Source organism: Ailuropoda melanoleuca, chromosome 8 (assembly GCF_002007445.2).
Source record: "Ailuropoda melanoleuca isolate Jingjing chromosome 8, ASM200744v2, whole genome shotgun sequence".
In the NCBI taxonomy this organism is placed as follows: Eukaryota; Metazoa; Chordata; class Mammalia; order Carnivora; family Ursidae; genus Ailuropoda; species Ailuropoda melanoleuca.
Genome location: NC_048225.1, coordinates 4389600 through 4404813, shown reverse-complemented (window position 1 = coordinate 4404813; position 15214 = coordinate 4389600). Strand labels below are relative to the sequence as shown.

The window sequence follows — 15214 nt, the reverse complement described above, 5'->3', positions numbered from 1 at the left end:
CAGTCAAAACTAGAGGCTCTGACGGCCAGGGTCACCGAGGCAGAGGAACGCGTTAGCGAATTGGAGGATGGGTTAGTAGAAGAAAAAACGAAAATAGAAGCTGGTCTTAAAAAAATCCACGCCCACGAATGTAGATTACGGGAGATTACTGACTCTATGAAACGATCCAATGTCAGAATCATCGGCATCCCTGAAGGGGTGGAGAAAAACAGAGGTCTAGAAGAGATATTTGAACAAATTGTAGCTGAAAACTTCCCTAATCTAGCAAGGGAAACAAGCATTCGTGTCCAAGAGGCAGAGAGGACCCCATCCAAGCTCAACCAGGACAAACCTACGCCACGGCATGTCATAGTGCAATTCGCAAATATTAGATCCAAGGATACAGTATTGAAAGCGGCCAGGGCAAAGAAATTTCTCACGTACCAAGGCAAAGGTATCAGGATTACGTCAGACCTGTCTACAGAGACCTGGAATGAGAGAAAGGCTTGGGGGGGCATTTTTAAAGCTCTTTCAGAGAAAAACATGCAGCCAAGGATCCTTTATCCAGCAAAGCTGTCATTCAGAATTGATGGAGAAATAAAGACGTTCCAAAATCGCCAATCATTAACCAATTTCGTAACCACGAAACCAGCCCTACAGGAGATATTAAGGGGGGCTCTATAAAGGTAAAAAGGCCCCAAGAGTGATACAGAGCAGCAAGTCACAACCGATACAAAGACTTTAAAGAGAAATGGCATCATTAAAATCATATCTGTCAATAATCTCTATCAATCTAAATGGCTTAAACTCTCCCATAAAACGCCACAGGGTTGCAGATTGGATAAAAAGACATGACCCATCCATTTGCTGTCTACAAGAGACTCATTTTGAACCCAAAGATGCATTCAGACTTAGAGTAAGGGGATGGAGTACCATCTTCCACGCAAATGGACCTCAAAAGAAAGCTGGAGTAGCAATTCTCATATCAGATAGACTGGATTTTAAACTAGAGGCCATAGAGAGAGATACAGAAGGGCACTATATTATTCTTAAAGGAAGTATTCAACAAGTGGATATGACAATTATTAATATATATGCCCCCAACAGGGGAGCAGCAAGATACACAAGCCAACTCTTAACCAAAATAAAGAGACATATAGATAAGAACACAGTAATAGTAGGGGACCTCAACACCCCACTATCAGAAATAGACAGAACACCCTGGCAAAAACTAAGCAAAGAATCAAAGGCTTTGAATGCCATACTCGACGAGTTGGACCTCATAGATATATATAGAACACTACACCCCAGAACCAAAGAATACTCATTCTATTCAAATGCCCATGGAACATTCTCAAGAATAGATCATGCTCTGGGACACAAAACAGGTCTCAGCCAATACCAAAAGATTGAAATTATCCCCTGCATATTCTCAGACCACAACGCTCTGAAATTGGAACTCAACCACAAGGAAAAACCTGGAAGAAACTCAAACACTTGGAGGCTAAGAACCATCCTGCTCAAGAATGACTCGATAAACCAGGAAATCAAAAAACAAATTAAACAATTTATGGAGACCAACGAGAATGAATACACAACGGTCCAAAACCTATGGGATACTGCAAAGGCAGTCCTAAGGGGGAAATACATAGCCATCCAAGCCTCACTCAAAAGAATAGAAAAATCTAAAATGCAGTTTCTATATTCTCACCTCAAGAAACTGGAACAGCAACAGAGGGACAGGCCTAACCCACTGACAAGGAAGGAGTTGACCAAAATTAGAGCAGAAATCAATCAATTAGAAACCAGAAGTACAGTAGACCAAATAAACATGACGAGGAGCTGGTTCTTTGAGAGAATCAATAAAATTGATAGACCACTGGCAAAACTTGTCCAAAAACAAAGAGAAAGGACTGAGATTATTAAAATTATGACTGAAAAGGGAGAGGTCACGACCAACACCATTGAAAAAGGTATGTGGTCTTAATAAAAATAATTGAGTAGTTTTAATTTTTTTTCTATGACCTGGAAATATTTAAATAACTTTCTAATTATTTATTTTAAAGACCAGGCAGAACTCAGATTGCCCATTTCTTGGTGAATTTTGGTTCATTTATATTTTGCCATGAAATTATTTAACATTACATTTATACATTTGGTGGCAAAACATTGTGATTTTTTTTTTTTGATCCCTCTATTTCTTAGTATGTACCTATGTTATCTTTCTCTTTCGTAAGTACGTTTCTTTTTTCTCTTAATTTCGGATTTTACCTATTAATTTTTTAAAAGCTCAACACAGTTTTCTTAATTTAGAAGCTTTTTATTTGCTTTTTGCTGAAAACGTTGATGACTTTTTTTTTTTTTTGGAGTGGAGTTTTTACTGTGCTTCAGGGTTTGTATGAAGTAGTATTTTCGCTGATTTCTAGAAGTGATAATTCCAAGTTTGATTTTCTCTTTAATTGAAGAGAGTGTATTGCTTAACTTTTAGATAGATATGATTTTTTGGTCATCTTTATGTTATTTGTAAATATTATTTTTATTACTATTAGAAAATGTGATCTGCAAAATCTTTACTTCAAAATATGGGAATTTTCTGGCCCAGTATTTGAGGAATTTTTATAATTCTTTATATGCATACAAACACATATATGCAAGTGCATGGATGTATATATTGTGTACATATACATATGTGTGTTTGAATTTTGCTTATTTTAATTCCATTTTTCCGTTTTTTATTTTTGCTTTTTATTGTTAATATGTATTTAATCAGTGACTCTGCTTTTTTAATCTTTGATCTTTTTGGTTCTGTAAAAGGCACATTCAAGTTTTCTAGTATTATTTTTATTAAGTTTGTTTATTTTTTTATTTAATTTCTCTATGACTTTGCTTTTTTGTCTATTAGATCCATGTGATCCTGAGAGACGTGTATTAAAGTTTCCCAAAATAATTGTATAGAGTTCTTTCATTCTTAATTTTTTAAATATCTAAGAACTTTAGTTCACATACCATACAAGTCACTCATTTAAAGTGTATGCTTCAGGGTTTTTAGTATATTCATAAAGTTGTACAGCCATCACTAAAGCAATTTTAGAACGTATTTGTCACTCCATAAAAAAACATGTATACATTAGCAATCAATTCCTACTTGTTTTTGCTTCATATATTTGGTTGCAGTGTTGATTGGTTTGTATAGGTTTGTATCTCTGAGGTCTTTATTTGTGATTTTGTTAGATAATGTCTCTCTTTAATCCTGATTCACATTTTTAACTTTAATTCTACCTTGTTTGATATTAATATTGCTCCTCGCTTGTAGTTTCTTGGAATTCTTTACTATCCACCTTTTATTTTTTAAATTGCTTCTTGTAAGTGTCACTCTCATGCAGTAGTCAGAATTCCTCCTGTTGGATGGATACATAATTTACTTCATTTTCTTTCTTCTGTTTTGATTTCTGATTAACTATTTTTCATCTTATTTTTTTCCTGTATTGATCCAGTTGAATCAAAATATATATATTTTTACCTTCATAATTTGAAAGTTCTACTCTGCTTTCCCATTACTGGTATCTTCCTTTTGCTGTTATTTAAATTAGACCCACATGTTCTCTCATTATTCTAAAACAAATTATTACTTATTTTCTTCCTGAGACTATATTTGCCTCTACTCACCCAAATTCCGTTGAGAAGAGACTTTTAGAATGCTGATCCTTCCTTCCTTTCCACCACCTCCCCTATTTCTCTCCAGCCTCCCAACTCCTGGATTTTCCTGAGATGGTTTAGTTCCAGATGATGGATAAAATGCACCTCGCAGGAGTCAACAATTTCTCTTTCCCTCTGTTTCATTAATTTTAACTTAACATTTATATTGCAAATGTATAATCTGTCATCCATTACGTGTGTGTGTGTGTGTGTGTGTGTGTGTGTGTGAGCGAGCGTGAGCGAGCGTGAGCATGTGCGTGCACTTGTATCAAACAGTCCTGACTGAAACTTGTACCTTTCCATCTGTAGATTCAGGATTTCCTACAGTTCAGGGAGAAATTATCTCTATTTTTGGCTTAGTTACATTTCTTCCTCCATTGGTTTCCTTTTCTCATTCTAGACCATGCTGTGTTTAGAGGTTGTACTTTTCATGAGTTGTCCTGCTAAATCTGTTCGTAGTCAACAGAGGAATCACAGACAAACATATAAATAGAAGGGATTATCTGCTATTTTATATATGCTTTGCTATTTGAAAGGAAAGAGTAAAAACTGATAACACTGGAGTGTAATTTTATGATGCTCTCCTTTTAAAAAAAATACTTAGATTGATTACATAACTTACATAATAAAAATTTCCAATCATACAACATTCAGCACCCGATTATCTCTACTTCATGGTTTCCATGTGATGTTCTACTTTTTAGATGTAGTTTCTGGGTGAAAAACGTATTCCAGACTATTCAGTTTGGCTTCATCTCCATTATGCCATGTTTCTCACTATTAAAATTTATATGCTATGCATATTTTAAAGCATATCTTAGCATATTCTCAAAATTAAAAACTTGAGGTTTAACCATTACAATACTTTTGTCCCTAAAGTACTTAATATGCTTCTGATAATGCCTATTCCTTTGGGTATTCAAGAATTAATGTTCAATCTGTTAGAGGGTCCCTGTTGTTATTAGCAAATTCTTTGATAGCTCAAAGATAATAAAACCCTGTTTTAATTTTGAGTCTGAATATATATCCTGTTTTCTTTATATCATAAAATTTAAAACTATTAACTAATTTTATTTTATTTTATTTTTTTTAAAGATTTTATTTATTTATTTGAGAGAGACAGCGAGAGAGGGAACACAAGCAGGGGGAGTGGGAGAGGAAGAAGCAGGCTCCTAACGGAAGAGCCTGATGTGGGGCTCGACTCCATAATGCTGGGATCACGCCCTGAGCCGAAGGCAGACGCTTAACCGCTGAGCCACCCACGCGCCCCTATTAACTAATTTTAGTTCACCTATACTTAAAAATAAATATGTGACATAAGCTGTGTTCTTTTTTGGAGGGGCACAGAGATGCCACAACGGCAGTAAAAGGAGAATGACATGCCTCTAAAATAGTGCAAAGGCTTGTTTAACTCCTCATAAATTAAGACCGAAATTGATGGGGATCATTCTTTGCATTATTATCCTACCACTTTGACTTACTTAACTACAGCATACTCTGAAATGACAAAGGTTTTATATCACTCCAACAGCAATTCAAATGAAACTGTATTGATAGATTAGATTGAAAACAATTTTCTTTTAAAATTAGAATTTGGGCAGTGGGATTTCTTGAGAGCCTTTCTCCTTTGTTATTATTTAGACCCATGTGTATAATATTTACCGTGACATCTCCTCTGGGTGGCTGAGACGAGCTTCAGTCATTGCCCCGTAGACTGGCATGACACTAGAATGATAGTTTTATAGAAGAGTGCCATCAAACTAGCTGACCAAACCTTAGGGGCTTGCTTAGATGAAACAGTTGTTTCTGGACAAATACCATCTACTATCGCTTATACGTGTGGAATCTGAAGACGCCAGACTCACAGAACGTGGTCACCGGGCGTGGGAGGTAGAGGGGCTGGGGAGACGCTAATCAAAGGGTGCGAACTGCCAGTCAGAAGGTGGACAAGTTTGTGGGGTCCGTTGTATGACTTTGTGGTTATTGTTAATAATGTATTATAGTGTATTATATACTTGAATGTGGGGAGAGTAGATCTTAAATGTTCTCACTACAAAAAAAAATGGGAATTATGTGGCCTAATGAAGGTGTTAGCTAACAACACAAGGGTAATCATTTTGTAATATATAAATGTATTCAAAGAACACTCTGTGTACCTTTAAGTTATACAGTGCTGTGTGTCAGTTATAGCTGAGTAAAGCTGGAAAAAATTGTTTCTCTAAGAAGATAATTCTCTCTTTAATAGATATTGAAATCTCTTTACAGTTTGGACTTGAGATTGAGTTGTGCTTCAGTTACATTATTTAGATATTAGATTGATGAAGCCTAAATAATGAAAAAATAATTATGGGGGGTCTACAGCTCACAGAAGTGTGAGGTTGGCAAGTATCCCACTCCTCAGTTGATGTGTATGCCACTTAAGGACACACCTGTTGCTTTGGTGTTTTTCTGTGTTGGTGGAGACCAATGTCCTTGTTGGGTGATAAGGATGGTCTCTGGATCTAAAAACCATCTTTTATTAATAGATCTTCCCCTAAAGGATCCAGGATCCTAGTCAATGCTGTATCTTTGGTGCCTTCTCTATTTACTTGGTTCTCAATGAAGGCAATATTTTCTAGAGGTCTATAAGCCTAGAGGTCAGATTTATTAGTCTTACAAAGTAAGTAATTTTAGCACCCCAATAATATTAATTCACCTGAAAACTATTTCTTTACCTGCCACACACTCCTTAACCACCCCTGACACCCAGTATTCTGCCTTTCCCCTGCACTGAAACTGCTGTCCAAGGTTCCCAAAGTGCTGACCGATCCAATTTACAGTTTTCTGTCCTTATCTTACTCGACTTTGCTCTGGCATTTGATAACTGTTGACTGCTCCTTGTAGCTCCTTTCTGTTGATTTTAGTGGATGCACTAATTCATTCAACATCTAGCAGTCTTTAGTGAGCACCTACTAAATGTCATGCGGAACACGCAGAATGCTGGGCAGTTATCATATAACGCTGAGCCAGACATGCATTTCCCTCCCACCCAGATGTTTTTCTCTTTTGATAGTGTGCTTATTTCACACGATGTAGTATTAGACGGAGTTCACCTTGAGACCTAACTTTGCTACCTGCAGTTGTGTGACCTTGGGCAAATTTCTTAACATTCTTCAGTTGTAAAATGAGGACAATTAAAAATACCTACCTGATAAGAATATTTTAAAGTGTAAAGTGATCTATGTAAAATGTTCAGCACATTGCTTAACACCCTTTTCACTGGGACTTCTCTAATTCAGGCCATATAATCTTTTAAAGACATTACAACATCTCTCTGGTTGGTGTCTTTGATTCTAGTCTTGGCACCCTTAAGTCCAGCCTCCACATTGCTCATCAGCTAACAACTTATCCCCTCACTCCTGTTCCCCGGATGTTATCCACTTACTGTTTACGCTACCCTGACCACGCCAGGCCCTTCCATTTCTCTGGCTCATGTGTATTCCATTACTGTCCATCCACTAATGTCATTGTTCCTTCATTGTTGGGTTTTTGAACACCCACTTTTTCTTTGAGTCTCCCTTCTGACATTATCTCCCTGAGGAGAGAATCATTCTTTTCTTCATACCTTCATAGGTATTCCCGTGTGCCTCTGTTAAGCATAATCCCACTGTGATTTAATTATCTGTAGAGTCTCATATCAGACAAGAATGTGTCTAGTTGTCTAGGTTTCCTTAAATGTGGCACAACTGTAACTTTCAAAGCTTGATTATATTTATCAAACAAATATTTAGATGAGAGCTTAGTTTCTATGAATGAAGTCTTAGTGTGTATGTGCTCGTGATGGGTATGTAGACATAAAGGGCATAATGTCCTTGTCCTTAAGAGGTGCACAGTGTGAAGTCAGAAGGATAGTGGATGAGGGATGAAAGAGTCATATCACCAATGAATAGATTATTGTATTTTCATCTAAAGGACACCACGTTTAGGCTACTCATTTTTCTAAGGTGAATTAACAGTAATTTAAAATTCTAGCTTCTAACTTACTTGTTAATGAAAGCAGATGTGTTATAAGTTTTGCCCCTGGAGGAATGTATTCTTACGTGCCCGAATGTCGAGCTGTCGTATCATCTTCTGACGTGAGACGATGAGCATTGTCTGTATGTTTCAAGTGATTTACTGTAAGTAGGGGGCTCGCATCAATGGTAGGTGCTGCCTTGGAAGTGAGAACACCAGTTGTCTGAGCTGAAGTGCTTTCTCAATTTTGAGATAAGGTTTAAAATGTAAGTCTTGGCCATTGATTTATGGCATATTTACAAGAGTTACAGTGATCTTTCAGTAGTTTTCCATGTTTCCAACTTGAAGAAGATTTTTCTTCTTTTATGATCTTGTACAGTTGTGAGAAGAAAAATCTTTATTAGTTAATCAAGGATTGTGATTTTATAGAATTGCCATGTATAGGATTTGAGTGTAATATTCAAAATATTTCAGCTTTTCTTTATTGATGCAAGTCACTCTAGCATCCTGGTAGGTCTTGGTGTCATCACTGGAGAATTAGCAACCCCGTGCCTTAAGGTATAGAAGTACTTTGTAAGACAGTGAGGATTTCTAGCTGATGGAATGCTGTATTTACAGAATAGTTTTTAGCCTGTGCCCCTGGTGGATTTACTTGTTATTTTCTGGATGATTCTGGGGGATTCTGTCTTTGGGAATAGAACATAAGCTTACCGTATTATGTTTATATCTATGTTGTTTAATAACTCTGAGGGCATTTTCAGTGTTATGAAAAAAGCAAGTTAGGAGAAATTCTCTTTTTCTTTTCTGTGCATAAAGACCCTGAGTCCTTTTAAGACAGAACACTTCAAAGGATAGAAGCAATCCATGAAATATTTGTAGTGGCACATGGAATTCTGTGGTTCAGCAAGTATAGTCAGCTTACAGGGATTTTTATTTATTGGGACTTTAGTTTTAATTAGACTTTTGCAATGAAAAAAAAAAAGCAACCAAGAACATTGTTTTTGAAGGGACATCCATTTAATTTGTATTAGGACTTTTTAGTTATGTAGTGATGGTGGTACAGGTGATACTTCCTTTGACATAGGAAGACATTTTTGTGAAGGAATTTTCAGACAGTCATCAAACCAAGAGAGCATGGTTTTAGAAGCCAAGAGAGAAGGGAGATTTGGGAGGATGAGATGATCAGTAGAATCAAATTAAAGAAAAACAACAAACAAGGTTGACTAAGGGATTGAGCAGTATGTTTTGACTGAAGCATTTGTAAAAGTAGTTTCAACAGAGCATTTGGAACAGGAGCCAGACTGCAGCGAGTGTCATTCCCCTTGGTTTTTTCCTTCCGCCCTGGGGAACTGGACAGATGAACGCTGTTACTATCAGTTTGGGCTGGATTATTGTCAGTGAATGCAGGACATGCTGAAGGGCAGTCTCGTACCACGAGCACGTAAGATGCACAGTCATGGGTTTATATCGATAGGTGACTTTCTCCACTTGGCTTAAATGTCAGCTCTATGAGACTAAAATTAATGTGAGATTCTTCCTAAGAAAAGGACTCTTTCCCGCTTAGATTTTCTACTGCTTTTCATTTCACATTGCTTTTAAGGACTTTTTTTTGTCAAACTGACTTCTTCACTTGGCTATTACAATGTTCATACTTTGTATTACTCTCTCAAAAAGCATTTGATGTGTTTTGACTGTTTTTCAAATAGTATTGTTCATTGTTCTGTTCCCGCATTTCTGCACGGGGAGAGCCCTTAGGGAATGCTAAAGGTAGGAAGAGCAAGCCACGTCATAGGCAGTCCAGACTGCTCTGCACTTGAACACGACACGAGCAAGGTGACCTCTGTGTCTTCCCAATCCCACCTTAACTTCAGGACCTCCTTGTAAGATGCAGTAGACGAGGCAAGAAAGTATGAATACGTAAACTTATATGTATTGTTTTCAGCCAAAGTCAAAGGAGAAGCCGTAGAGTGACTCCATATAGAAGTTTCCTTTAGCATACACACTCAACTCTCATATATGTATTGTATTCTTCCTCTTTGGACCATAAATTCCCTTCAGTTTTTTCCTCAGATCTTCATTATGAGTGGATCTAACTAGATCACATGTGACTGGTTCTAATTTCTACATCATGCATTGTGTGTGTGTGTGTGTGTGTGTGTGTGTATTTTATAATTCCATTGCTATCAGATAGAGTTCCTTTTGCCTTGGCATGTGGAAGTATGAACTGGGAAAACAAAGGGTTTTAACTCTTTCTGGTGAGATTCCTACTCCACTCTTGGCTACACTCATTTTTGCGGGTGAAAGAATGCAAATCAGCCCACAGTTCTGCCGTTTTTAGTTCCTTGTTTGGTGTCTCTCTCACTGGGTTCTAACTTAATTCCTTCTGTTGACCCTAGATAATCTGATGCCTTTCCCCACTCAGGTACCATCAATTCCCTCTCTGGGTGATATTTCCCACTCAACAAATGAACTTTGATAAGTAAGGTAGTAATAGTGGATGGGTGCAATAGAGAAACAATGTTGAGTTGCTTCTAAGACGTTGCTTTAATGAAGAGGGGCTCATTAGGATGACCTTACTTGTGCCGAGGACAGCAATTGCAGTAGGGCGTTGAAAAGTGAGCAGCTAGGTTATCAGCGCTTGGAAGGTTTGTGCTGTAGGGGTGGGGTGGGAGGCATGAACTGGCAGAGCACAGAGGATTTCTAGAGCAACAGGAGTACTCTGTACGATGTTCTAATGGTGGACACATGTCATTACGCTTTTGTCCAAACCCGAGGATGTCCACCACTGAGAGTGAACCCGAATGTAGACTGTGGACTCTGGGAGATGATATGGTGTCATTGTAGGTTCATTGATGGTAACACATGTACCACTGTAGCATGTTGAGGGCGTGAGGGGGAAGTTGTGTGTGTGTGTGGAGAGGGTTCTATGGAGGATATCCATATTTTGCCCAGTTTTGCTGTGAATCTAAAACTGCTCTAAAAAATAAGTCTATTTAAAAACAAACAAAAATACTAAAAGAAGTTGATGCTCATTAACATCTTAGAAGCCTCCAGAAGATGAACTGAAAGTTACTTTCTCTAATTCAAAATGAATTCATTTGAATTCAAGGGAAATAGCTCTCTTCTCACTCACTAGTTATCACATTTGATAAGCACTAAAGAAAGCTGTAAATTCGATTATTTCATTATGCTTCTCTAACATTTCCTTCCCATTCACCTCCAGGTTTGAAGTTTGAGGAAATCCAAGAAAGATTTGGCGAGGAGTTCTTTAATATATGCTTCGATGAGAATGAGAGAGTCCTTCGAGCTGTGGGTGGCACATTGCAGGATTTTTTTAATGGCTTTGATGCTTTGTTGGAACACATTAGAACTTCTTTTGGGAAACAGGCAGCTCTGGAGTCGCCATCGTTCCTGTGCAAAGAGCTCCCTGAAGGCACGCTGATGCTCCACTATTTCCACCCTCACCGTACCGTGGGGTTTGCAATGCCGGGGATGATCAAGGCCGCAGCCAAGAAGATCTACAGGCTGGACGTGGCGGTGGAGCAAGTTGCCAGCGAGAAGCTGGGCTCTGATGCTTCGAACCCGGGCAACTGCGGCTGTCTTACCTTCCTCATCAAAGAATGTGATGACACCAACATCACGAAGAACCTTCCCCAGGGCACCTCCCAGGTCCCCGCAGACCTCAGAATCAGCATCAGCACCTTCTGCAGAGCCTTCCCTTTCCACTTGATGTTTGACCCCCACATGTCCGTGCTTCAGCTGGGGGAAGGCCTGCGGAAGCAGCTGCGCTGCGATACCCACAAAGTGCTCAAGTTCCAGGACTGCTTCGAGATCGTGTCTCCCAGGGTTCACGCCGCCTTCGAGAGGGTCCTGCTGCGCCTGTCCACCCCATTCGTGATCAGGACCAAGCCCGAGGCTTCTGGCACTGAACACAAAGACAAGGTAAGTGGCCACGGGCTGGAGCTGGGTGATGGGAACTGGAAGAGTGCATAATTATTTCAGTAAATTACATGCTGGCTGCTGTCCTTGTAATTATTTAGGCAAGAGAGCTTAAAGTGCCATTTCGGAAATCACTGGTGCCTGGATGTATGTAAAAAGATTTGGCCTTCTTCCCAGCCATTTTGCATAGTGTCTGCCTCTTCCATTAATTTATTTGAGCATGTAAAAAGAAGACACTTATTAATACCAGCCATAGTAATTACAGAAATGATAGGACTCCCTAAAAACCTGGTACTGTAAACCCATGACTGTTTCCACCGACGGAAGTCAAACTACAAGACAAATGGTAAGACCAAATCCCACATCGTGGGGCCTGCTTGCCTTCTCCTAAAATAAATAGGGGTGAATTGAATGTACTCTGCTCTAAATTTCATAATCTAGGAACATCTGGTTTACATCCTATTTTTGTCTCCGTTTGCAGAAGAATGGATTTTCTAAAAGTTGGAAAATTAAGGGATGATCTCAAGACTTTCTAAATAGATTTTAGTATTGAAACAGATTCCTTCCTTCAGAACATGCCCACTGCTTGGAGAACACGGTGAACACTAGGAATTATTGCGAATTTCTTTGAACCCCTTTTTGGAAAGTCTGGGTTATAAATTATAAAGAAACAAAAACTAAAAAGTGAATCTTAAATTTGTTTACACAAATATGTTTCCTCAGGTAAAAAAATTTTTAAGAGAAGTCAACATTAAAATTACAAAATGTAAAGAAAAGTTAGTCATTACTGTCTTAAATACAGTAATAAATAATATAACTAATGTTCCAAGGCAGACCTTTGCGTGTTGGCATGTTTACCTTCTAGTAGAGCTGTTCAGTGTTTTGTATCGAGGACAATAAAGTTCTTAGAGGTGATTCAGTTTGTTCCCAAGCATTTTGGGGAAAACTTGGCTTTTAGAAATGAACAGGCTGCTCTGGGCTAAAGGAAGAGTTGTAGAGACGACTAAAACCTCAGGGAATGAGTAATCCCTTATTTGGAGCACCTGCCATCCTAAGTAAACGAGGGAATAGCCTCCTGGAAGCACAGCCAAAGACATTTTTGAGGATTTTATACAACATTCATATTAGAACTGAGTTTTATAATTCTGAAATTCAATGGAAAAATTTTCAACAAAATGCTTGAGAACTAGGGAACGATGCCCATTTATTCAGGGTGACGGGTCTATGATTTATCATTTTTCATTTACGTTCAGTGATTTCAAAACCTCTACAGATAAACCTGAAATTCTAGCTAGGCACAGTTGGATATTTTAGTCTGAATGAATTGTTATTTTTTTTCTATGCGATTACACACATTTTAAATAATATTTTTCACATGTGCATGTTTTATGTATCTATTTATATGTTCAGTGATTGCTACCCATTTTTTAAGTTGTTTAGAAAAGAGGAAAGCTGTTAAATGTGTGTTTTTGCCCCAGTTGTAGTTGATGTAAAATTGGAATTATTCTATCTTTATAATTTAGAGAATATTAAAGCTGTCGGTTCTGTTTTACAGAAGTGAAATGTTTGGCTAGAAGGGTTTGAGCAGTTTTGGCCTCTGAAATCGAAGTTAATATTTTTGAAAATGTGCCTGAAGTGGAATATATTATTGCCCATGTTAATTGCTCTATAGATTTTGTAGATTTGAGGAAAATTAATTCAGTTTAAAGTGATTGCTTCGGGCTCCCCCCCCCCATATTTCATCTGGCTTGTATTTCTATTTAATTTGTAGACCAGGGTAAGGAATAGGCATAATGAGATGATGACTCAAATGTCAAGGCCCCCTGCCAATTCCAATAATAAGGCACTGTTCTCATTGAGAAGATGCAATTATAACTTAAACATGGCAGTGACAGCTTTAAAAGAAGCAGTAGGCCGGATTTTTAGTTTAGAATAAGGATAACAATCCTCTCATCTGTATGTTTCTGTTTCTGTCTGTTCACCTGGATTTGCCACGGGGGACACTTGGGAAGCCGTTGTTGTCCCAACTGGAACTGTAGTCAATAAAGTTCGGTCATGGAGTCTTAAGTCACATGTTTGAATTACTGGGTTTCCAAATCCCAAACTTGTATTTTCTGAACACATGGAAAGAGGGTAAAAACTATGAGTCTGCTGATAAATTTGACCTTGACCTTGATATTCATTATTTTCCCCTTAAGAGCTCTTCTTGTTAATAAATAACTCCACGTTGTCTGAAATTTCTAATTTTTTTACTGGGCCTTGATAAGAAAGGGCTGTTTTAAAGATAATTTAGGGTATTCCTTGGCCTAACAATGGAGGCTTTTGTGATAATTTAACTATTTTGGCTATGCCCTTAATACCAATGGACCACCACTCCTGCAATCCAAAAAAATAAAAACCAAAAAAACAAAACACCCAAAAAACGAAAACCAAGAGCTAATCATGCAGCTAAGTGACAGTGAATCATTTGCAGAATGAACTGTAATGTTTTTGCTAAACCATGATCTTTGCCATTTTGTGCCGTCAGTCGTTGCTGAACTACAGACAGGGGGTGGAACACGCTTATGAGCAATTTGGTGATACACGAATGAAACAGAAAGCCAGTATCCTGGTTCCAGAGAATTTACATCTTGATTGTGCAGTAATGAGTTACAAAGACAGAAGGGTTGGTTACCAGAGGGAGAATGTCACTGAGACACATCTGATGCAGTCATCAGGGGCAGGTTTCAGTTCAACAGAGTTCTGAGGTCAGAAGGGACTCTTCCAGATGGACTGACCAAGCTTCGAGTCCCGTTACTTGGCTCCCTATGTGTTTTCTAAGCAATCACCCCAGCCTTACATAGTCTTCTCTCTCTCTTTCTCTGTCCTCCCATACGGCATTACATTCCTTAAAGCTCAACTTCTTTTCCTCCTCTTTCCTTATCAGATGTCAAGCATTACAGATGAGTTAGTTCATTACCAAAAAAGAACACGTTCGGCATTGGAATTAATGGTGAATTATGAATCTAATTTGTGTTGTGGGTCTTTAGGTCATTTAGATCTCACTATTGTTCTGAAAACTTAGAAGTTTATCACCTAAATCTTTTGAGGCATCATGCTGAGTTTAAGACGAAATTTGTTGCAGTCTGATGTGCAGTTCAGGGGTTCACGTTTAGTCATAGGAATCTAATATTGACATAGATTCCAAAGCCTCGTTGTGTGGAGGGGGCTGTGTTTGTAAATAGGGCTGTTGGAAACCAGAGGAACGGCACAGATCTTCCTTCTCTGCATTGCAAGGTGACGGTGTGGGGGGTTGGCAGCCTGGGGGAGGGATGTCTCTTGACAACCATGATTTCAGCAAGTCCCTAAATCCGAGCCTCAGATGAATTCATCTGGAAATTAAGGAACCTAGACGAATAATTACTATTTTTACCACTTTACAAGTCATCTTTAACACGTGTAAATTTATAGGAAGTCATTTGGTCATGAAACTTTCTATCATCCCTTTGATTCAATGAATTCAGGTGCATTTCAAAGAGAAGCTAAAGGGAATCTGACTTTCCAACCATGACAAACTCATCCTATTACCAGGACTAAGTTAAAGTAATTCTCCCACAGCTTAGGCTGC

At 38.3% G+C, this 15214-nt stretch overlaps 1 protein-coding gene and 1 non-coding gene across 2 annotated transcripts in view; one reads left to right on the top strand and one right to left on the bottom strand.

Moving 5' to 3' along the window:
* GUCY1A2 (guanylate cyclase 1 soluble subunit alpha 2) overlaps positions 1-15214 on the top strand; it is a 291079-nt gene that overhangs the window by 33037 nt on the left and 242828 nt on the right. Inside the window, exon 3 of the mRNA XM_034665615.1 lies at positions 10892-11610. Within this exon, the coding sequence (XP_034521506.1) occupies positions 10892-11610 (719 nt within the window). The remainder of the gene's footprint in view (positions 1-10891; positions 11611-15214) is intronic.
* Positions 4234-4359, bottom strand: LOC117803643. The gene has a single exon (XR_004627583.1).